We start from the raw sequence: 24,922 nt of genomic DNA, 5'->3' as shown, positions 1-24,922 counted from the left end.
AGTTGAATATACATAAATGCTCGGCAATGCTCGGCAATGTTCGGTTGTTTGCTAACAGTTTCTAACCATATGAAACGTACTACTTTATACGTCAAAGGCTACCAACAAAATATCACCTATAACACAATATATGCAGGTTTGTGTCCCCTCTGAGCAAAAAAAATGTGTCTTCACTATCCAGGCAGACTAGGCACACTGTTGAAATTTCGTACACCTAATAAAAGGTTGTTTGTTTGTTGTCTTCATGCCTCCCTGCTACTCTCGTTTACCCACACAGCTTGATACACATCCAGAGAAAGTCCTTTACTCTAAGAGATAATCATAATTTTAGTTTTTTTCCACCACTTCGGTACTTAACATCGGCCAACATTTGAGTAAATGAGACTGCTTTTCCAGGAATCAACACTTACTTTGTTATATAGAAAATGATTGTCAAACCATATTTGCCTAAAATTCTGATTAAATCCACCTATCTCTCAGAGTACTTCTTCTGGGTAGTCGCGTGGTGGTGATTGTCATACATTGAATGGATAACATGATTACCCAGAAGACTTAGCGTATTTTGTAACAATAAAACAAGGGGAAGAATATGATTGGGTTAATATCAAAATGCATGTTTTGGTTGTTTCTGCACCTGTCGTTGTTGTTATTATTATTATTAATTACCAGTCATCAGTAGTGCTAACTACTATACTCTACCATCTTAATTTCAGATTAGAGCAGTTGGAGTAGATACGCCCTCTATCGACTTCGGACAGTCACGCTTATATGAATCTCATCAGCTTCTATTTGCAAATAACATTCCAGGTAAAGCTTCAACGCCCTCTAGTGGTGGTCTTCATGTCACACTCACAAGACTAGATGCCAGAGTCAGAGCCTAGCACGCGATACCATATTCAATCATGGGGTACAGTTAATTCGCAACGTGAACTTTATTCTATCATTCAAAGATCAGTTTACGACTCGTCGTCTATGTAATACATACGTAACTAACAGTGAGAAAGCCACAAGACTTGTTTTGGGCTTTTTTCTCTCGTCATTGCGTCCGACGAACCACCGTGACTGTTCACGTTCACGTGGTTCACGTTCTCGGCGAGATCTCGGCGGTCATTTTCGTCAGGATTCATCATGTGAAATCTTTTTATTTTTTCTATTTGAAATGTCTAACTCTATCTTTTGCGTGTAACGTATGTCAGATTTTATGAGATTAAAGCATGGTAGTTCCTTTTTTAATTTACACGTATAGATATTTCATTTAACAATTATAATTATATGGTTTAGTAGAGGGGAGAAGTCCTTGTCTCCTAATATAATCTGTTTTGCTGACAATGTTCTTGGGCATCCTAGTTTTGTTCCCCATAGATTAAAAATTGATGTCCAGAGGACTTTAATAGACTCGCATTCAACAAAAAGATGCACTAGGTTCTCGGTGGTACCATGACAAAATGAGCATAAATCTGACGATACTAATGGTGAATTCATATGGAATAACATTTCATTTGTGTACAGGATATTGTGGTTTAATTTCCACTGAAATTTGCATAGTTTGCTGCATAGAGTTACCAAAAAAGGCATGGAATAATGAAATCTTTACCACTGACTCTGATTATTACCCGGCTGGGGTAACCATAGCCACAGCCAACACTATACCTAGTTAGTTTGTAGCTGACAAAATTATTTATAATAAGTATTTAAGTGATATAGATGGAAAAGTTCATCTTACACAACAAATGAACTATTTTGCATGTTAGATTAAACGTTGATGTTTAATACTAGTATACTCATCTAAAAATATTTCTTAATTTCCAGGGTTGGAGAATGTTGGAAATCTTGATAAGCTACCGGCAAAGGGGTCATTTTTCTTTGCTGTTCCAATGAAGATTTATAACGGCAGCGGCGCATCGACAAGAATGTTTGCGACTGGCTGGAGCCAAAACATTGACAACCCATGTGAAGAAGTGGACATATCTGGTGCTAACCCGCTAACAATTGGACTCATTCCTGTCGTTATGTGTGTACTTTTAAAAGCTTACTTGTTGTTAGTTTGCTAGTTAGCATTTAGTTAGTACCAAAGACAGATGACGTACTGATTTATAGTGGCCTTCAGACGAAGATTGTCAGATACATGTAGCATGATTAAACAGGATTGACAATGCAACAATTAATTAACACTGACAGTGCAACAATTAACTAGCACTGACAGTGCAACAATTAACTAGCACTGACAGTGTAACAAACAACTAGCACTGACAGTGCAACAATTAACTATAGCACTGACAGTGCAACAATCAACTTAAACTGACGGTGCAACAATTAACTAGCACTGACAGTGCAACAATTAACTAATACCGACAGTGCAACAATTAACTAGCACTGACGGTGCAGCAATTAACTAATACCGACAGTGCAACAATTAACTAGCACTGACAGTGCAACAATTAACTAATACCGACAGTGCAACAATTAACTAGCACTGACGGTGCAGCAATTAACTGGCGTAACTACTAACTATGTTTGCTAAATATAACAGACTCAAGTCAATCATGTTTATAAAATACACACAATGACTAGAGAAAAAGAGTAAACATCCGTAATGGTTTTCTTAACCAACATAATACTTGATTATGAACCTGCATTTTACATGTATTTAATGTATGTTTACTTGTGCTCACATAGTAAAAAAAATAAAAGTGAGAATTTGGATCAGTGTCTTTATAGAGGGGGGGGGCATTTTGTATGTTGATTTGGTATGTGTTTTTTGCTAGTCGGAACACTTGTTTTGTTTAGTAGATTTGCAAATCGAACGTGAATGTTTTTCAAAGAATAATAATAGACGATTTTCGGATTTTAGTATCACTTGAAATTATTGTCCAATTACGTCATACAGTCTGCTGTCTCATTCGTTGTCCAATATCTATCCATAACACCACTACATGGTACGCTGATTTGAACCCCGAAATAGTTGCATTCATATGTATGCACGAGACGGCGACCGTGCGCGTCATTGACCAACGATTTAGCAAATTTATAACACCCACAATACAGTCAGCATGTACACTCTGTCACGAGACATGACAAAATAAACAATTGTGAGATTTAAAAAATAATTAAACACAATCAAAAGCGCTGGCCACTCGTGTTAGAAACAAATGTTGCGTCACAAAGTCTCACCCACCCATTCCACTCACGTAAACGCACCCATACATGATTCTAATTATATATTTATTTATTCAAGGTACAAGTAAAATACGTCAAGAATGTATTACAGAGCGCTTAATAACTATTTGTAATAAAATTTGCATGGTAACAACCCAGAACACAAATAAACAGAAACTTGCATTTGATAATACTAAAAATCCTTTCTTAGTTGCATAGAAAATAAATTGAATGTCAATATCCCAAGATTTTTGTTTAAATAATGCAATAAAATTATCAATATTGTTAACACTTTGATTATGCCAAACATCACCAAAGCCATACGAAAAAAGCAATTGTTTCACGTTCCATGCCCAACATCAACGGTCATTGTTAGCCTCCGATCTAGTCGACATTTAGGTATGTCTAAAAGATGAAGCCAATATTTGACAATTCGTACCAGCCAGTTATGTTATTCAGTGTTAATCAAGGTTTTAAATAACCCAACTCAAACAACAGTGCAAGTGGATCAAGGGTGACGATCTTTTTAATGACAATCAAAGATCAGCTTAGAAGTCAGAAGTTCGGAAGTATAAAAAATGAAATGAAAATGAATTGTAAGCCACCTTACTGCTCACCGTTAGAATACTTAAAGTCTTCTTAGAATTGAGATCATATTCGCAATGTTATTTGTGTGCATGAAACCTTCGAACAAAAACATAGAATTATCATAGTAGATATTGAGTACACTCTATATCACTGTCTGGGCATACGGTAATTGCATAATTATAATAATCCATATTTCAGGGGGAATATACATTCATCATATTTTGAGTACAGAATAAACAAAGTTCTGATAACAAAAACACGATTTATATTTCAACAAATATATATAAAAGTATTTTTTCGTCAAAACAAATAATAAAATAAGTAATAGCATGTTATTGTATTTAAAAGTCCACACAACTCTCACGATGTAGTGACAAAACAATCAGGGAAAATGTGAAAACAAAAACATAATTTATGTAGTTCGTTCAACTATTTGGGGGGGGGGTGCTATTTAGATGACTTGGCGCCCATTTATTTATATAGATATCACTTAGGAGTTTAAGATGTATATCATTGAGGTTTGGATGAATGGCACCAGGCGTAGTAATATGAGACTTACACATAGATACATGGATATCTTTGTTTGATCCATAAACATGAAAAAGTGCGGTTTTCTGATGCTTGTTTTATCAGTCTTTGTTGCATCGGTGAGCTGGCTCAGTTGATCTCTATGGGCAGTACTTTATTTCATGGCGGAAGCAGATATCATATGGTGCATCTGCTGGTGAATATTTATTATATTGTGTCCCATATTTAGAGCAATACTATCTGTTATGACAAATGGTTTGTCATTATGCCAAATTCCTTTGAAACTTGGTGAATCGTGTGTACTGCTGTGTGCAGCTTGTCGCTAGGGGCACTTGCTGCACCCCCCTCCCCGCGAACGGATTTCAGACAAATATTAACTTTTCGCTTATATTATTGCGCTATTACCACGTGATGTGCACTATTTCAGTGTGATTGGCCTCCAATTGAAGCTACGTCATCTATATTGCGCGTTTCGACAACATTGGATAGGTATGCCATATTGTTACATTGGAATTAGTTCTTATGTGCTTTCTTTCATAATAGGACTCATACCATCAATTAGTCTTTCAGCGTTCGCAGCCCAAATCATATGGTTGTTAGCCAATTTATTTCACTGCGTTTTATCTGAAACGCGATGTGTGTGGGCGTACTTCAGTTACATTGAGTAACTATGAACCTGTGGATCTGGGCAAAACTCTATTTGACACTTTAAAACTGGTTGCTTTTCTGAGAATATTGAAGGTAGAGGGCCTAACAAATTTGTCTGATTTGATTACATTTTTTTTGTAAAAGTTTGAATCGGCCAACATGTGTTTTTTTTGGCCAGGTTGTTATTTCATACAATGTGGTTTCAACAAATTAAAACAATATTTTGATCTTTGTTATCTGTTTCTTTTGGATATGTAACGCAGACAAATACACATCATATGTATTGCATTTTTTACTCCAGGATTCTACATGTAAACAAAACAAAATAGAGGAAAAACAAAACTCTGAGAGGACAAATTACAATACGTAGAAAAAATAGTATTCAGACCATTTCGAACATAAATTTTGTAGAAAACAACAGGAAACCAGTAAAGGACGGCGGTCGACGTGCCACGCATGCGCGAGATTTGGATCCCATATAAACAAAGATGGCGACTTAGTGCAGACCAATGTGTCTAAACTGAGACGTTACCAAGCTTGAATTATATCATTTCTTTGGCGATTGGAAGGTTTCGAAGGAGTCACCGGCGATAATTAGTGCATGTCAAGTCAAATATCTAGAAGAGCGCATTGGATTGTGGGGAAATCAATGTTTATAAACATAAATTACCTGTACACAGACTCCAAAGCCTTTGTGGCGTTGTATCCTAACATTTATACAGATATGCTTAGTACTACAAAGGCAATTTTAGGGCTAATCTGCACTGGCTCGGAAGGTTGTAAATGATTAGCTAGTTTGAATTTGCATAACAATACTGACAATGAACGTGCATTCAACGCCACAAGTTTTTTTGTTGTTTTAGCCAATCAGAATTCATCTTCCGAGCCAGTGCAGATCAGCCGCAATTTTATCCCAGTAGTATGATACATTATTAGCAGGTATCAATAATAGATCATAGACGGTCACCGAGACCACGTTGAGAGTGCCGGTCACGTAACTTGCTTTATCACTGAAATAGTATGAGAATGCAACACTGAATGAGGGAGGCAAACCAAGTAACGTGGTTCCCGCCATCCCAACGAGATCACGGCGGTTATTTGTGTTTGAGCTCAATTTGTTTAACATAAACTCGTGATGATGACGCTTAAAAAACTACAAACTTAACACAATCGGTTCCTTGTTCTTTATATTAAAACAAGGAGTTAGAGGATAGTTAAACTGACACTGACACAAGTCTGACAAAATGTCTTGCTGCATTTGTAATCAAACGCAGGGCGGAACTAATAATATGATGGGAATCACGGGAAAACAAAATATTCATTTTCACAGTGATATAAAAAGACTCATCTAAGCATATTCCTACAAAGTGGTACATCTTGGTTGTCAATTTATGTTGATGTGAACATCGTGGGCACTGAGGGCATTAGGCAGTGAACATTGTAGGTGTTGATGGTATTAGCTGGTAAACATCGTGGGTGTTGATGGCATTAGTTGGTAATCATCGTGGGTGTTGATGGCATTAGCTGGTAAACATCGTGGGTGTTGATGGCATTAGTTGGTAAACATCGTGGGTGTTGATGGCATTAGCTGGTAAACATCGTGGGTGTTGATGGCATTAGCTGGTAAACATCGTGCGTGTTGATGGTATTAGCTGGTAAACATCGTGGGTGTTGATGGCATTAGTTGGTAAACATCATGGCTGTTGATGGCATTAGCTGGTAAACATCGTGCGTGTTGATGGCATTAGCTGGTAAACATCGTGGGTGCGGATGGCATTAGCTGGTAAACATTGTGCGTGTTGATGACATTAGCTGGTAAACATCGTGGGCGTTGATGGCATTAGCTGGTAAACATCGTGCGTGTTGATGGCATTAGCTGGTAAACATCGTGGGTGTTGATGGCATTAGCTGGTAAACATCGTGGGTGTTGATGGCATTAGCTCGTGAACATTGTGGGTGTTGAGGGCATTGTCCAGTGAACATAGTGGGTGTTGAGGTCATTAGCCAGTGAAAATCATGGGTGCTGAGGACATTGGCCAGTGAACATCATGGGTGCTGTGAACATTAGGAAGTGAACATCAATGGTGCTGAGGGCATTAACCAGTAAACATAGCACTGAGGGCATTAGCCGGTGAACATCACAGGCGCTGAGGGCATAAGCCAGTGAACATTATGGTTCTGAGGGCATTAGCTAGTGAACATCATGGGTGCCGAGGGCATTAGTCAGTGAACATCATGGGTGCTGAGGGCATTAGCCAGTGAACATCATGGGTGCTGAGGGCATTAACCAGTGAACATCATGGGTGCTGATGGCATTAGCCAGTGAACATCATGGGTGCTGAGGGTATTAGGCAGTGAACATCATGGACGCTGAGGGCATTATACAGTGAACGTCATGGGCGCTGAGGGCATTAGCCAGTGTACATCATGGGTGATGAGGGCATCAGCCAGTGAACATCAAGGACGCTGAGGGCATTAGGCAGAGAACAGCATGGGTGCTGAGGACATTAGCCAGTGAACATCATGGGTGCTGAGGGCATGAGCTAGTGAACATCATGGGTGCCGAGGGAATTAGCCAGTGAACATCATGGGTGCTTAAGGCATTAACCAGTGAACATCATGGATGCTGAGGGCATTAACCAGTAAACATAGTGGGTGCTGAGGGCATGAGCTAGTGAACATCATGGGTGCTGAGGGTATTAGCCAGTGAACATCATGGGTGCTGAGGGCATTAGTCAGTGAACATCATGGGTGCTGAGGGCATTAGCTAGTGAAAATCACAGGCGCTGAAGGCATAAGCCAGTGAACATCATGGGTGTTAAGGGCATTGGCCAGTGAATATCATGGGTGCTGAGGACATTAGCCAGTGAGCATCACAGGTGCTGAGGGCATTAGCCAGTGAACATCATGGGTGCTGAGGGCATTAGCCAGTGAACATCATGGGTGCTGAGGACATTAGCCAGTGAGCAACATGAGTGATAAGGGCATTAGCCAGCCAACAGCATGGATGCTGAGGGCATTAGCCAGTGAAAATCATGGGTTCTGAGGGCATTAGCCAGTGAACATCATGGGTGCCGAGGGCATTGGCTAGTGAACATCATGGTGTTGAGGGCATTGGCCAGTGAACATCATGGGTGCTGAGGGCATTAGCCAGTGAACAACATGGGTGCTGAAGGCATTAGCCAGTGAATATCATGGGTTCTGAGGGCGTTAGCCAGTGAACAGAATGGATGCTGAGGGCAATAGCCAGTGAACATCATGGGTGCTGAGGGCATTAGCCAGTGAACATCATGGGTGCTGAGGGCATTGGCCAGTGAACATCATGGGTGCTGAGGGAATTAGCCAGTGAACAACATGGGTGCTGAGGGCATTAGCCAGTGAACATCATGGGTCCTGAGGGCATGAGCCAGTGAACATCATGGGTACTGAGGACATTAGCCAGTGAGCATCATGGGTGCTGAGGGCATTAGCCAGTGAACATCATGGGTGCTGAGGACATTAGCCAGTGAACATCATGGGTGCTGAGGGCATGAGCTAGTGAACATCATGGGTGATGAGGGTATTAGCCAGTGAACATCATGGGTGCTGAGGGTATTAGCCAGTGAACATTATGGGTGCTGAGGGCATTAACCAGTGAACATCATGGGTGCTGAGGGCATTAACCAGTGAACATCATGGGTGCTGAGGGCATTAGCCAGTGAACAGCATGGGTGCTGAGGACATTAGCCAGTGAACATCATGGGTGCTGTGAACATTAGGGAGTGAACATCAATGGTGCTGAAGGCATTAACCAGTAAATACAGTGGGTGCTGAGGGCATGTGCCAGTGAACATCAAGGACGCTGAGGGCATTAGCCAGTGAACATCAAGGGTGCTGAGGGCATTAGCTAGTGAAAATCACAGGCGCTGAAGGCATAAGCCAGTGAACATCATGGGTGCTGAGGGCATTGGCCAGTGAACATCATGGGTGCTGAGGGCATTAGCCAGTGAGCAACATGGGTGCTGAGGGCATTAGCCAGTGAGCAACATGGATGCTGAGGGCATTAGCCAGTGAAAATCATTGGTTCTGAGGGAATTAGCCAGTGAACATCATGGGTGCTGAGGGCATTGGCTAGTGAACATCATGGGTGCTGAGGGCATTAGCCAGTGAACATGAGTGCTGAGGGCATTAGCCAGTGAATATCATGGGTTCCGAGGGCATTAACCAGTGAACAGAATGGATGCTGAGGGCATTAGCCAGTGAACAACATGGGTGCTGAGGGCATTAGCCAGTGAACATCATGGGTCCTGGGGGCATGAGCCAGTGAACATCATGGGTCCTGAGGACATTAGCCAGTGAGCATCATGGGTGCTGAGGGCATTAGCCAGTGAACATCATGGGTGCTGAGGGCATGAGCTAGTGAACATCATGGGTGCTGAGGACATTAGTCAGTGAACATCATGGGTGCTGAGGACATTAGCCAGTGAACATCATGGGTGCTGAGGGCATGAGCTAGTGAACATCATGGGTGCTGAGGGTATTAGCCAGTGAACATCATGGGTGCTGAGGGTATTAGCCAGTGAAAATTATGGGTGCTGAGGGCATTAACCAGTGCACATCATGGGTGCTGAGGGCATTAACCAGTGAACATCATGGGTGCTGAGGGCATTAGCCAGTGAACAGCATGGGTGCTGAGGACATTAGCCAGTGAACATCATGGGTGCTGTGAACATTAGGGAGTGAACATCAATGGTGCTGAAGGCATTAACCAGTAAATACAGTGGGTGCTGAGGGCATGAGCCAGTGAACATCAAGGACGCTGAGGGCATTAGCCAGTGAACATCAAGGGTGCTGAGGGCATTAGCTAGTGAAAATCACAGGCGCTGAAGGCATAAGCCAGTGAACATCATGGGTGCTGAGGGCATTGGCCAGTGAACATCATGGGTGCTGAGGGCATTAGCCAGTGAGCAACATGGGTGCTGAGGGCATTAGCCAGTGAGCAACATGGATGCTGAGGGCATTAGCCAGTGAAAATCATTGGTTCTGAGGGAATTAGCCAGTGAACATCATGGGTGCTGAGGGCATTGGCTAGTGAACATCATGGGTGCTGAGGGCATTAGCCAGTGAACATGAGTGCTGAGGGCATTAGCCAGTGAATATCATGGGTTCCGAGGGCATTAACCAGTGAACAGAATGGATGCTGAGGGCATTAGCCAGTGAACATCATGGGTGCTGAGGGCATTAGCCAGTGAACATCATGGGTGCTGAGGGCAGTGGCCAGTGAACATCATGGGTGCTGAAGGCATTAGCCAGTGAACATCATGGGTGCTGAGGGCATTGGCCAGTGAATATCATGGGTTCGGAGGGCATTAGCCAGTGAACAGAATGGATTCTGAGGGCATTAGCCAGTGAACATCATGGGTGCTGAGGGCATTAGCCAGTGAACAACATGGGTGCCGAGGGCAGTGGCCAGTGAACATCATGGGTGCTGAGCGCATTAGCCAGTAACCATCATGGGTGCTGAGGGCATTGGCCAGTGAACATGGGTGCCGAGGGAATTAGCCAGTGAACAACATGGGTGCTGAGGGCATTAGCCAGTGAACATCATGGGTCCTGAGGGCATTAGCCAGTGAACATCATGGGTCCTGAGGACATTAGCCAGTGAGCATCACGGGTGCTGAGGGCATTAGCCAGTGAACAACATGGGTGCTGAGGGCATTGGCCAGTGAACATCATGGGTCCTGAGGACATTAGCCAGTGAGCATCACGGGTGCTGAGGGCATTAGCCAGTGAACAACACGGGTGCTGAGGGCATTAGCCAGTGAACAACATGGGTGCTGAGGGCATTGGCCAGTGAACATCATGGGTGCTGAGGGCATTGGCCAGTGAGCATCATGGTGCAGAGGGCATTGGCCAGAGAACAGAATGGGTGCTGAGGGCATTAGCCAGTAAACATTATGGGTGCTGCGGTGTATTTTTTCATCCTATGTCACAATAGTAACATTCACTAAAACAGACAAAACATGCTATTATCTGAACCGAGAACAATGATCCCATAATTTTATTTCATTTTCTACATTCTTGTAACATCAAATGTAAAATAAGTAAATATAAAGAAAATGCCATTACTTTTACATTCCCACATCTTCAGATGTTTCCATACAGCCAGGTATTTCAGAAGAAAGTCAGCTGTCAAAAAAAAAACATTCAATAGACCTTTGATGCAAATAGCTGCAGCGAACACATTGAGTGAGAGATCGTCATAAGACGCCATTTTTGCCCTTCAAATAGGGTTCCATTTTCACCCGTCATCTCGTCCACTGTTTTAAATACCGTAGTTACATCGATTAGTGAAACGAATAAATGCTTTCATGGAAGACCATTTGAGGTACAGAAACAAGTCTTGAGTCTCTCTTTCAGTACAGGATCTCACCAGTCTATTGCAACTATAGTAGAAAATTAGATGACTTTGTGGACAGGTAAAAATGTTTACAAAGGCACCTCGGTAAATATAACTAGATACAAATATTGCATCATGACATCAAAATACACATATCACAGAGCACTTTTAAAGGCTGGAAAATCGAGTATGTTAATTTTTTTGTCATTATGTGAAGGTATATATTTTGATTTAAAAATAAATAATTTCTTTAAAATATAATAATGTAATAGAGCACTTGTTTTTCAGCAGTTTATGGCAAACAAAGCCAAGTTAAATTATTTTTTCCCCACTTCCAAACACCATGAATATCAACCACCCTGTGAAAGATACACATGCAGTTGTCATGTAAACAAATGGCCAACTGTGCGAGTATTCCAGTATGTGACCAGCGACGTAGACACCGATGAATCCAGGAATAGCGCCAGCTGTGTTCATTAGACCTGGAAAGTAAAGAAAATAGAATTAACGTTATCCTTGGAAACCAAAAACAAGGATTTTCTCCTTTAAAATAAATGACTGATGGAAAAACTGTGTCATTGTAGGGCATTATAGATGATGAGAAAAGTGTAGGAAATCTAGTAATAATGGACATGTATGAGGTTAAAGGCCATTATTGCTAGAATTCTAGAAATAATGACAGGTGATATGATAGGGCATTATAACACTATTGCACAAAACCTAGTTACAGAACATTACACAGCAGATGAGAAATATGTTGGAAACCTAGTAATAATGGACATGTATGAGGTTACAAGGGCATTATTGCTGGAAACCTAGAAATAATGACAGGTACAATATTACAGGGCATTATAACACTATTGCACAAAACCTAGTTACAGAACATTATACAGCAGATGAGAAATATGTTGGAAACCTAGTAATAATGGACATGTATGAGGTTACAAGGGCATTATTGCTAGAATTCTAGAAATAATGACAGGTGATATGATAGGGCATTATAACACTATTGCACAAAACCTAGTTACAGAACATTACAGCAGATGAGAAATATGTTGGAAATCCAGTAATAATGGACATGTATGAGGTTAAAGGGCATTATTGCTGGAAACCTAGTAATAATGCACTGATACTAAATTATAGGGCAATATGTGGAGAATGAGAAACATTCACAGTATTTAATAGTCCTGTGGAATATTTTATTTTCGCTGGAATTAATTTTCGCTGAAATGACCCTTTGGACATTTTGTATGAAATATATTTTCACTGATTTTTGATGAGTTTATATAGAAATATAGAAAAAAATGTATATTCGCTGGATTTTATTTTCATGAAATCATCCTTTCAGCGAAAATAGCGAAAATAAAGTATTCTACAGTATTTAATGATTGACTTACCAAACACAGCACCAGTGAAATCTGGTGCTATATCCTGAGGATTGGCAAATACACCAGCAAGACCGAATGACTGGAACACTAGAGCTGATGTTGCAAAAAATATAGCTGTTGAAAAGTCATGTGAATAACTGATAGCTAAAAGGCACATGACAACGCCACCACATTCCAATGTCTGTAAAATCAAGAAATGAAACAATTACATATAGAACAATCTGTCACATTGAAGAATGGTGGCAAGGTTATATTTAAATTAAATGCTGCTGTGTTATATTTATATGCTGCTGGGTTATATTTAAAGGTTACAGGGTTATATTTATAAGCTGTAGGGTTATATTTATAAGCTGTAGGGTTATATTTATAAGCTATAGGGTTATATTTATAAGCTGTATGGTTATATTTATATGCTGCAGGGTTATATTTAAAGGTTGCAGGGTTATATTCAAATGCTGATGTGTTATATTTATATGCTGCAGGGATATATTTATATACTGCAGGCTTATATTTATATGCTGCAGGGTTATATTTATATGTTACATGGTTATATTTATATGCTGCAGGGTTATATTTATATGATACATGGTTATATTTATATGCTGCAGGGTTATATTTAAAGGTTGTAGGGTTATATTGAAATGCTGCTGTGTTAGATTTACATGCTGCTTGGTTATATTTAAAGGTTGATTGGTTATATTTAAAGGTTGCAGGGTTATATTTAAATGCTGCTGTGTTATATTTATATGCTGCAGGGTTATATTTATATACTGCAGGGTTATATTTATATACTGCAGGGTTATATTTATATGCTACAGGGTTATATTTATATGCTGCAGGGTTATATTTAAAGGTTGTAGTGTTATATTGAAATGCTGCTGTGTTATATTTACATGTTGCAGGGTTATATTTAAATGCTTCTGTGATATTTGTATGCTGCAGGGTTATATTTAAAGGTTGCAGGGTTATATTCATATGATGCAGGGTTATATTTAATGGTTGCAGGGTTATATTTATATGCTGTAAGGTTATATTTATATGCTGCAGGGTTATATTTATATGCTGCAGGGTTATATTTAAAGGTTGCAGGGTTATATTCATATGATGCAGGGTTATATTTATATGCTGTAAGGTTATATTTATATGCTATCAGGTTATATTTAAATGCTGCAGGGTTATATTTTTAGGTTGAACCAAATTACGTTTCACAGTGTAGTACTTACATGTAAACACTTTCTGGCAACAGTAACTGAGTATCCGTATGATATTATATAATCAGCAATGTATCCAGACAGGATGGAGGATGGTACACATAGTAACCATGGTATTACATTAAAAACATAACCCTATAATAGAGAAATAATTGTTAACTCTTATCTTGAGATGAGAACAGAGATTTATGTAGAAGCAGCAATCATTGTGTAGTATGCATATCAAATGTATTTTAAATGTGTTGTATACATATATGCCATGTGACAACCTATCAAACACAAAGCTCTGAGATGACCAGAATGCACTGCAGCTACATCAACTGTGATTTCTTTGGATGCTGCAGTTACATCAACTGTCATTTTTCTGGGTGCTGCAGCTACATCAACCGTGATGTCTTTGGATGTTGCAGCAACATCAAACATGTCTTTGGATGCTGCAGCTACATCAATCAACTGGGATGTCTTTGAATGCTGCAGCTACATCAACCATGATGTCTTTCAATGCTGCAGTGACATCAACTGTGATGTCTTTGGATGCTGCAGTTACATCAACTGTCATTTTTCTGGGTGCTGCAGCTACATCAACCGTGATGTCTTTGGATGTTGCAGCAACATCAAACGTGTCTTTGGATGCTGCAGCTACATCAATCAACTGGGATGTCTTTGAATGCTGCAGCTACATCAACCATGATGTCTTTCAATGCTGCAGTGACATCAACTGGGATGTCTTTGAATGCTGCAGTTACATCAGCTGTGATGTCTTTCGATGCTGCTGTTACATCAACTGGGATGTCTTTGGATGCTGCAGTTACATCAACTGTGATGTCTTTTAATGCTGCTGTTACATCAACTGTGATGTCTTTGGATGCTGCAGTTACATCAACTGTGATGTCTTTGGATGCTGCAGTTACATCAACTGGGATGTCTTTGGATGCTGCAGCTACATCAAACATGTCTTTGGATGCTGCAGCTACATCAACTGTGATGTCTTTGGATGCTGCAGTTACATCAACTGGGATGTCTTTGGATGCTACAGTTACATCAACTGTGATGTCTTTGGATGCTGCAGTTACATCAACTGTGATGTCTTTGGATGTTGCAGCTACATCAACTGGGATGTCTTTGAATGCTGCAGCTACATCAACTGTGATGTCTTTGGATGCTGCATCTACATCAACTGGGATGTCTTTGGATGCTGCAGCTACATCAAATATGTCTTTGAATGCTGCAGCTACATCAACCATAATGTCTTTCGATGTTGCAGTTACATCAACTGGGATGTCTTTGGATGCTGCAGCTACATCAAATATGTCTTTGGATGCTGCACTTACATCAACTGGGATGTCTTTGGATGCTACAGCTACATCAAATATGTCTTTGAATGCTGCAGCTACATCAACCATAATGTCTTTCGATGTTGCAGTTACATCAACTGGGATGTCTTTGGATGCTGCAGCTACATCAAATATGTCTTTGGATGCTGCAGTTACATCAACTGTGATGTCTTTCAATGTTGCAGTTACATCAACTGGGATGTCTTTGGATGCTGCAGCTACATCAAATATGTCTTTGGATGCTGCAGTTACATCAACTGGGATGTCTTTGGATGCTGCAGCTACATCAAATATGTCTTTGGATGCTGCAGCTACATCAACTGGGATGTCTTTGGATGCTGCAGTTACATCAACTGGGATGTCTTTGGATGCTGCAGCTACATCAACTGGGATGTCTTTGGATGCTGCAGCTACATCAACTGTGATGTCTTTGGATGCTGCAGCTACATCAAATATGTCTTTGGATGCTGCAGCTACATCAACTGGGATGTCTTTGGATGCTGCTGTTACATCAACTGGGATGTCTTTGGATGCTGCAGCTACATCAACTGGGATGTCTTTGGATGCTGGAGCTACATCAACTGGGATGTCTTTGGATGATGGAGCTACATCAACTGGGATGTCTTTGGATGCTGCTGTTACATCAACTGGGATGTCTTTGGATGCTGCAGCTACATCAACTGGGATGTCTTTGGATGCTGCAGCTACATCAACTGTGATGTCTTTGGATGCTGCATCTACATCAACTGGGATGTCTTTGGATGCTGCAGCTACATCAAACATGTCTTTGGATGCTGCAGCTACATCAACTGTGATGTCTTTGGATGCTGCAGTTACATCAAACAAGTCTTTCGATGCTGCTGTTACATCAACTGGGATGTCTTTGGATGCTGCAGTTACATCAACTGGGATGTCTTTGGATGCTGCAGCTACATCAACTGTGATGTCTTTCAATGCTGCTGTTACATCAACTGGGATGTCTTTGGATGCTGCAGCTACATCAACTGGAATGTCTGTGGATGCTGCAGTTACATCAACTGGGATGTCTTTGGATGCTGCAGCTACATCAACTGGGATGTCTTTGGATGCTGCAGCTACATCAACTGTGATGTCTTTGGATGCTGCATCTACATCAACTGGGATGTCTTTGGATGCTGCAGCTACATCAAACATGTCTTTGGATGCTGCAGCTACATCAACTGTGATGTCTTTGGATGCTGCAGTTACATCAAACAAGTCTTTCGATGCTGCTGTTACATCAACTGGGATGTCTTTGGATGCTGCAGTTACATCAACTGGGATGTCTTTGGATGCTGCAGCTACATCAACTGTGATGTCTTTCAATGCTGCTGTTACATCAACTGGGATGTCTTTGGATGCTGCAGCTACATCAACTGGGATGTCTTTGGATGCTGCAGCTACATCAAACATGTCTTTGGATGCTGCAGCTACATCAACTGTGATGTCTTTGGATGCTGCAGTTACATCAAACAAGTCTTTCGATGCTGCTGTTACATCAACTGGGATGTCTTTGGATGCTGCAGTTACATCAACTGGGATGTCTTTGGATGCTGCAGCTACATCAACTGTGATGTCTTTCAATGCTGCTGTTACATCAACTGGGATGTCTTTGGATGCTGCAGCTACATCAACTGGAATGTCTGTGGATGCTGCAGTTACATCAACTGGGATGTCTTTGGATGCTGCAGCTACATCAACTGGGATGTCTTTGGATGCTGCAGCTACATCAACTGTGATGTCTTTGGATGCTGCATCTACATCAACTGGGATGTCTTTGGATGCTGCAGCTACATCAAACATGTCTTTGGATGCTGCAGCTACATCAACTGTGATGTCTTTGGATGCTGCAGTTACATCAAACAAGTCTTTCGATGCTGCTGTTACATCAACTGGGATGTCTTTGGATGCTGCAGTTACATCAACTGGGATGTCTTTGGATGCTGCAGCTACATCAACTGTGATGTCTTTCAATGCTGCTGTTACATCAACTGGGATGTCTTTGGATGCTGCAGCTACATCAACTGGAATGTCTGTGGATGCTGCAGTTACATCAACTGGGATGTCTTTGGATGCTGCAGTTACATCAACTGTGATGTCTTTCAATGCTGCTGTTACATCAACTGTGATGTCTTTAGATGCTGCAGCTACATCAACCGTAATGCTTGTAGATGCTGCAGATACATTAACTGTGATATCTCTGGATGTTGTAGCTACATAGACTGTTATGCTTCGGATGCTGCAGCTACATCAACTATGATGCCCCTGGATGTTGCAGCTACACAGCAGCTCCAGCAAATGTACACTAACCTTTTGATCTGGAAATTTTTCAGTAAAATATGTTGGTAACCAAGAAAATAACAGATGAAATACATAGTTGAGACAAAATCGTCCAAAAATCATTGCCCTGCAATGCAAAGTACAAACACAGTGATTATTCAGCAATGACAACAAGAGAATCTTTCGGTCATTCACTGAGACAATGAGCAATGATTCTGAATTTTAGGCATAAAAATAGCTTTCATTTGGCCTTCTTGTATAAGATCATATGTATCCCAAAACGTATAATGTACGAGTGAAGTTTGAATGTGTTCAGCCTAGCATGTCCAAGACAGATACATGCATGGATGCACAGACACGTGGAAGACAATCCACAAGCACCCATTTTTGACTGCATCTGACTAATCAGGTCAACATGTCTCCCTAATGTCAGTTTGTGAAACCAGAGTACCCAAGTGTCCATTGTGAGACATAGAAATGAGGAAGCCGAACAAAAGCCATTATATTATCAAACAAATGTTGGGAACTTAATTGAACAAGATAGTCTTTATACAATATGAAAGCACTTCTATGGTGTTTCTTAATTGTGGTGTAAACAGCTCGGCCAGAATTTTACAAGCTCTGCATTAAACCTTTGATTGTCATATTTTTGGACATAAATGGACATAATTTCCCAATTTAAAAAAAAAATATATGAATAAATGGTTTTATTTTGTAAAGGTTTCAATGACTTAGTCACATAATAGACCCTCAATAAAGGGCCATGCTCAAATATAGCTAGGGCAAAGCTTACCAATTGACTGATTTTCAGTATACCAGCAGTCAGAGAGTGTTGGGCGGTTATGAATATTCATGAGCTCATTAATATTCAAAATGGCCACTCTCAGACTGGTGTGTATGTAACTATGTAACTTCAACTTACCAAAATGCTGGATGTCTGAACAACACACCCCATGGTATAGTCTTCTTTGGGGTAATACTCTTTTTTATATCTTTAGCACCGTTTACATGAGCGAGGGGAATTTCACTTCTATTGACTTTCATTAAATATAATCTAACGACAAGAGCCCATGCAAGACTGAGAAATCCAAATGTATAAAATACGCTGTGCCAACCATAATGCATCAAAAGTAATGATCCTACACTGCCCGAGAGAACATTCCTGAAAAAAAAAAGTTTGGATAGCATTTAACGTTTTCACCACCAGACTTCCTCACCCAAATTTGTCTGCACTATTTTCTTATATTCTTCAATATTTCTGGAAATGAACCCTAAATTTGGAGCCAACAGACAAAATTTGAGACAGTTTTCAGTTTTTACTCCAAAAAGATTTGGATATTTTTGCAGCAATCTTTCAAAAGAAAGTGCAGACTATAAACTATTTTGTGATGAAAAGCTGGTGGTGGAATGGTTAAACAGAGATAAAACCACCTTAAAGTTGTTTTATGTCATTCAAATTGTATTCACCCCTTCATATGATTCACCCCCACCCCCCGACATGAACCTGTAATAACGAAAATATGATGTTTGTTCTTCAATTTGGCTTGGTAAAAAAGGTTTGCAATCAAACAAAAATATCGAGAGTGGAAGTTATAATTCAGTCACTTACCCAGCTGATGTACCAGACATCACTGTTGAATATGTTCTAGATTTAGAGTTATCTGAGACTTTTGTGGAAAGTATACTAGCTACAGCCGGATAGTGAAACGCTGCAATAAAAACAACAAACTGAATACTTTGATCCACTTGAGACACATTATTCAAATCACACAGTTTTGAGAACGTCACATTAACATATTCAAGCAGGATTCTACCAAGCGACAACACATATTTGATCTTCATGAAATGCATAGATCTGATTGGATGTGCCTGTAAAATATGTGCCCAATCAGAGCTGTTTGTGACAATGGACATAAAACAAAATGGTGAAATGTTCAATAGCCAAAATGGGAACATTTTAAAACATCCTCGGTGAACAGGATCTGTGGAGGTATAGTCGTAAGGTGATTGCCAAATAAATGTACAGAGCAAAATGCATTATACATCACCTATTGCCTTCACAAATAGCCAAACGAATGGGGAGTCGCAAAATGTGTTAACCTTCTGACTGCCAAATTTGTTTCCCGCTCATAATTGGATTTCTTCACATTTTCTGTAATTTTCACTGAATTAAATCTTGATTTTGAACCAAAACAACAAAATGTGACATTACCGTAAAATCTGTATTAGAAGCCGCATCTCTAATAGAAGTCGCATCATTTGTTTTTAGTAATTGAGAACCCAAAATTCATCATTTCTCATATGTGTAAATGCTCTAATAGAAGCCGCATCTCCTCTGTTGCATTGTACCATTTCAATAGAAGCCGCGGCTTTTAATACAGATTTTACAGTACTAGTTTTTGTTCCAAAAATTTCAAAATTTCGCAACATGAAAAAGAGCAGACTATGAATTGAACTATTTTGTAGAGTGTACCTGAAGTTGACTTTAGCACTCAAATCGTTTAAGACAATTCACAGAGGGAAGTATGATAACTCTCAGAACAGCCATAATTTGGTTAGCAAATGAAACGACTGGAATAAGTACACATGATGAATTCAACAATGATTGACAGAGGAGTATTATTCAATCCCACAATGCCATTAGCAACACTTATAAGATGTGATTTAGATGAAAAAGGTTTTTGAGGCATTTTTTCATATGCTAATGTGCAGCAACATGTCAATGTATATATTGCCATTGGCAACAGGTGAAAAGTTGGCTTTATGGGAGAGTAAATGGAGAGTAAATTGCTTTCTAAAACGCACAGTGCAACATGGTGTTTTGTCACCCCCTGGGCTCCACCTACAGTAGACAACTCACCCTGTGTAGCTGCAAAGAGAATCCTAAAACAGACTAAAAACCTAAGTTGCTGAGACTTGATTTCAAATAAATACACAAGTAAGGGCATGAGAAGAGTGAGAGCTCCCCATATAAATGTTGCCATGGTAACAACTTGATCGCCTCCATATTTGTCACTCAGCCAGCCAGAGAGGATCTGCGTTGATGCATATCCCCAGTAAAAACAGGATAAAACCAAACCCTGCAAATAAGTAAAAAGAGATTAGCATTACATGTAAATTGTTTCATTTTGGTAATTTTGATTATTTGAGGGTATTCGTGAAAGTTACAGTGATTCACACCTAGATGTACAAAGTTTTGATAAACTGATTTGTGTCATGGAAATAAACCAGTTCAATGTACACATGTACATTTATTATGACATCAACAAAAACTGTGATTACTGTAAAATACTTTATTTTAGCTATAATTAATTTTTACTCTTTGGGTGTTTTTTTGTTACTTTTGTTTGAAATTTATTTTCACTGATTTTTGATGAGTTGAAAATATTTGAAAATTTACTTCATGCAGAACTAGTAATGCAGGGTTAATACATTGGCAAGTTACCTGTCCGGTATGCTATTTTGAGAATTCTAAAACACTGTTATCAAGATATATACAATAATCATACATAGAATTTTTATTAAGTTGACAATTTGGAGATATAAAAATGTGAAGACATTTGTTTTCTCTCTCCAAAAATCACTGATAACGTTTTTTTTTATGTTGCCACTCTGTCTGAGGGATCTTTGAACATTATGTACGCACTACCAGTAGGTTAGTTGTGTTTAGCCTGCATCTGAAGCCTGATTCGAAATAGCAATAACAACAAGGTTTGGTACAGTCAAGACAATATAATGCCAGGTTTAACCCAGAATAGGTCATAAATGTTGTAGTTTTCATTACTCAAAGTTGCTCACAAAGCAACTTTATTTATATATCGCCTACTGATGTCATTTTATATCTTTCGCATCGGCTATTCGTGGGGGCTTTTATCTTAAAGAGGTCAGAACATAACAGTATTCTACACACAGTATAATAGAGTTGAGAACAGATTACAAACTTACTGTATCCCTTTTATCCCAGTTCAGTTCTTTGGATATCTCCACAGCGGATAACGGAAAAGAGTTTCTTGCAGCAAAATTCAGCACAGTTCCCACAAACAACGCTAGCGTCCACAAGTTCTTTTCCCTTCTGTAAAACCAGATGAATTTGTAACATTTTGTATCAGTAAACGATAAGATAAAAATAAGTTTTTGTGCCGACATTAGCTGTCACTGTTGTCTGTTGCGACTATATAAATTCAATATAAATTCAAGGTTCCATAAAGGTGCATCCATTTAGTTAAGTAAGTGAATAGAATTTATTAGCGGCACTGACTTTCCCATCATTCTGTGGCACACTCACATAGGATACAGGGGATATGGCATCCCATTGAGTCTGTGGCACACTCGCCCAGTTTATGGGTCCACACCTTTTCTGTATTCAACCAAAAATAAGATTTGAAATTAAAGTAACTGTTCCTTCCTTAGTCCTAGAACAATGCAGGAGAAAATGTTACCAATAACTTTACAATTTTAAAACTTTATATTTTTCACGCAGATTCAATCTGTATTCTATCTAGAGCACACGAAATTAATAAATCAGTAATTTACTGAAATTTTAATGAAAATTGTAAAACAATGCCAGTTTTGATAATTCTAGTCTTTGGAATGACGTTCCCTAAAAGAATCACACTTCATTAAATGAATAATTCAGCAGACATCACTAACCCTGATGCCAATTACCTTATCAAAAAAAATAATTGAACCTACAGAAACTGGAAATGGTACAACAATTGATTTAGCTTTTGCCTTTGATGGTCACCACAATTTTTTTTTAAACATGTGCGGCAAATTTAAAAAAAAAAAACTATGTAACCAAATCTAGGGACATCTGGTGGTACATAGCTCATCTAGGATTCATGGTGATTTAATCATAATCTTTTCAGCCTCATGTATTTTACATTGACTTTGCACAAAATAAATCTGCACAACATTTTTTCCATATTTAATAGGTAATGGAATATGTTATATATGATGTCTAATTTGTCCAAATAATAAAAGATTCACCAAATTCACATTTGAGCTTAAAAAATCATGGCATTCAAAGCATTATTGAAAGTACAGATACTGGGTTGCTCGGTTACTCAGACCTCGTAAATTTGTTTAGCTTGTGATTCATGTTACATCTGTTGTATCTTTGTATCCCTCTAACTATAAATGTACATTGTACGTGTAAAGGCAACACACGGTGACATTGTCCCAGCTGCATAATATATGTATGTGATATTGAATGAGATATTAAATCTCAAATGATAACAAATACTGAACAATGTAGAACACTGTTCTCTGTACAAATATGTATGTACATAGAATAGAATAGAATAGAATAGAATAGAATAGAATAGAATAGAATAGAATAGAATAGAATAGAATAGAATAGAATAGAATAGAATAGAATAGAACAGAACAGAACAGAACAGAACAGAACAGAACAGAACAGAACAGAACAGAACAGAACAGAATAAAATAGGATAGAATTATTATCTTTATAAGGACAATTTTAAGATTTTTAAGGGTTTATACATGTATAATCGATAACAAAGTTTTTTTTTTAAATACAAAAAAATTGTCAACAGAAAAATTAACAGTGTTAACATACATGTATGCCCTAAAACACAAAATGTCTTAGTCAACTGATTTTGTAAAATTTCTATTTTTAGTATCAAAAAGAGAAAAAAAGCTGGTCTAACGGTACAGTTATGCCATACATGTATGCATTGCCCATTTCTGTTTCTCTGGCATTCGTTAGTCAATTGTTTGGCTGTATCTGCTTGGTTGTCTCTATGCCCCAAAATGCTTGATCTGGCGGTAAAATGAATTTGTCATGTCGCAGTTACATACAGGTTTTGTATATTGTCTACAGAAATAGCCGCTAATTTGAATTATTTCCATGGTAATATTACATCATGTCATTTTTGTGTGTGTAAAGCCATAGTCCCGCTGAGGTAAAGCCAGAATCAGAAATCGTAGGTTTCACATCACCATTGGAATGTATATCTAGGTGCTGGGTCACATAGGCATTAATGTAATCTTTCTATTTTTGCAAGGGATGGCATACTCAACTATTTTATTTAATGCAAAACCAGAATAAGCAAGCTTTTGAAATGACAAACTGAAGATACATTCAGAACTCTGTGTCAACCTTTCCTACATTTCACATACCAGTGTAGGTCAATCAACTTAATTTTTTTGACTTTCAACCACAGACACGTATGAATTAGCATATTTCAGAATTGCTACACATGTACATATACATGTACATGGAAACTTGCCCTACTCCTAGTCATTGATTTCAACACTTGGCTGAAATTCTCAGAAATGTTACCTTCAATTAATATTGTCCTTTCATCAACACTCTTTGTTGATATTACTACAAAGACGTATACATGTACTAGTAATTTAAAATTTGCCCACTCATTTATGTGTCAAAAAATATAAGTGGTGTATTTTAACAGATATTTGAGTCCATCCATGCGCCGATAGTAATTTTGGCCCCAAGGAAGCCATATAATGGCTTATGCTTCATTTTAACTGAGAATAATCTCGTTTTACCTCCATGGAATAATCAAAAACTCCACACCCTGGTTGGGAGAACCCTATCTCTCCCACTTGGTGGCGCCGCTGAATTGCAGTGCTACCTCTTGCAGTTTTTTTCTAGAAAAACCCATGGACTGTATCACTGTGGATGAACTCAAATGATCAAAATCACTGGTATTATTTTATTATCCTAGAGCAAAATCGACAACACCAGTATTTTTCACATCGAAATGAACAACACTGGTATCTTGCACAAGTAGATTTAGGCAATTTGGTAGCAGATGAGTTTGTATTATCACGGACGTACTAAACACGTGTTATTACGACCGTGATATCATGAACATCATACTTTACCTGCTCCACAACTCAGTCACCATTGTAACTTCTTTAAAAAATAATAATTGATCAAATATGATAAGCTCGTTCGACTAAAGTTACTGAATTTCATCTCTCCCATTTCCAAGCACCATTGTCAGCATTTGCCACGTAGTTCTCTGTGACATGGTCTATAGGAACTGTCTTTCAGTTGTCACAATTTTAATCGAGTCGACTGTGAGTAACGACGACGATCAAAGTTATGAATGTATGGAGATCGGGAGTGTGGATTACGTAAACAGCACGTGCCGACACAGATACTTTACATATTCCGTAGCGTGTTGATAGATGTTGGTTAAACTGTGCTGTCCGGCGTTATCAAAGAATTACAATCACCTCGACCGTGGGCTGGCAACAGCTTTCGCTCAGTAAATAAAGCACGAACCAACTAACAGGTCATAGGCTGCAAAAGCTACCTAGCTTATTAAGTATTAGAGGCATATTTATCTTTCTTTATATTTTTCACGCAGATTCATACTGTATTCTATGTAGAGAATA

The 24,922-nt window shown here is 39.1% G+C and overlaps 2 protein-coding genes across 2 annotated transcripts in view; one reads left to right on the top strand and one right to left on the bottom strand.

Annotated features, from left to right (window-relative positions):
* The window catches only part of LOC100369881 (uncharacterized), a 34,543-nt gene extending 32,165 nt beyond the window's left edge, over positions 1–2,378 (top strand). Inside the window, exons 9-10 of the mRNA XM_006822587.3 lie at positions 714–807; positions 1,810–2,378. Coding sequence (XP_006822650.2) covers positions 714–807; positions 1,810–2,051 — 336 coding nt within the window. The 3' untranslated portion in view covers positions 2,052–2,378. The remainder of the gene's footprint in view (positions 1–713; positions 808–1,809) is intronic.
* An 8,743-nt stretch (positions 2,379–11,121) lies between these two features.
* Positions 11,122–24,739, bottom strand: LOC100368537 (voltage-gated purine nucleotide uniporter SLC17A9-like). The gene is made up of 9 exons (XM_002739591.4): positions 24,404–24,739; positions 21,476–21,602; positions 20,391–20,610; positions 19,140–19,239; positions 18,453–18,692; positions 17,561–17,657; positions 13,911–14,033; positions 12,697–12,868; positions 11,122–11,781 (listed from the first exon to the last, which is right to left on the bottom strand). The coding sequence occupies exons 1-9, from the start codon at positions 24,424–24,426 to the stop codon at positions 11,612–11,614; spliced, it is 1,272 nt and encodes a 423-aa protein (XP_002739637.1). The 5' UTR covers positions 24,427–24,739; the 3' UTR covers positions 11,122–11,611.
* Positions 24,740–24,922: the final 183 nt, after the last annotated feature.

Source organism: Saccoglossus kowalevskii, chromosome 18 (assembly GCF_978046115.1).
Source record: "Saccoglossus kowalevskii chromosome 18, keSacKowa6.1, whole genome shotgun sequence".
NCBI classification, from domain to species: Eukaryota; Metazoa; Hemichordata; class Enteropneusta; family Harrimaniidae; genus Saccoglossus; species Saccoglossus kowalevskii.
The sequence above is the reverse complement of the archived record's forward strand: the minus strand, read 5'-3'. Positions and strand labels throughout refer to the sequence as shown.

Excerpts from the sequence above, each read along its gene's own strand:
- LOC100368537 (XM_002739591.4), bottom strand. The coding sequence starts at position 24,426 with ATGGTGACTGAGTTGTGGAGCAG. Across the intron at positions 19,240-20,390 it reads TCTCTTTGCAGCTACACAGG|CGTTTCACTATCCGGCTGTA; the intron begins GTGAGTTGTCTA and ends TTTTTATTGCAG. Across the intron at positions 14,034-17,560 it reads AAAAATTTCCAGATCAAAAG|GGTTATGTTTTTAATGTAAT; the intron begins GTTAGTGTACAT and ends TCTCTATTATAG.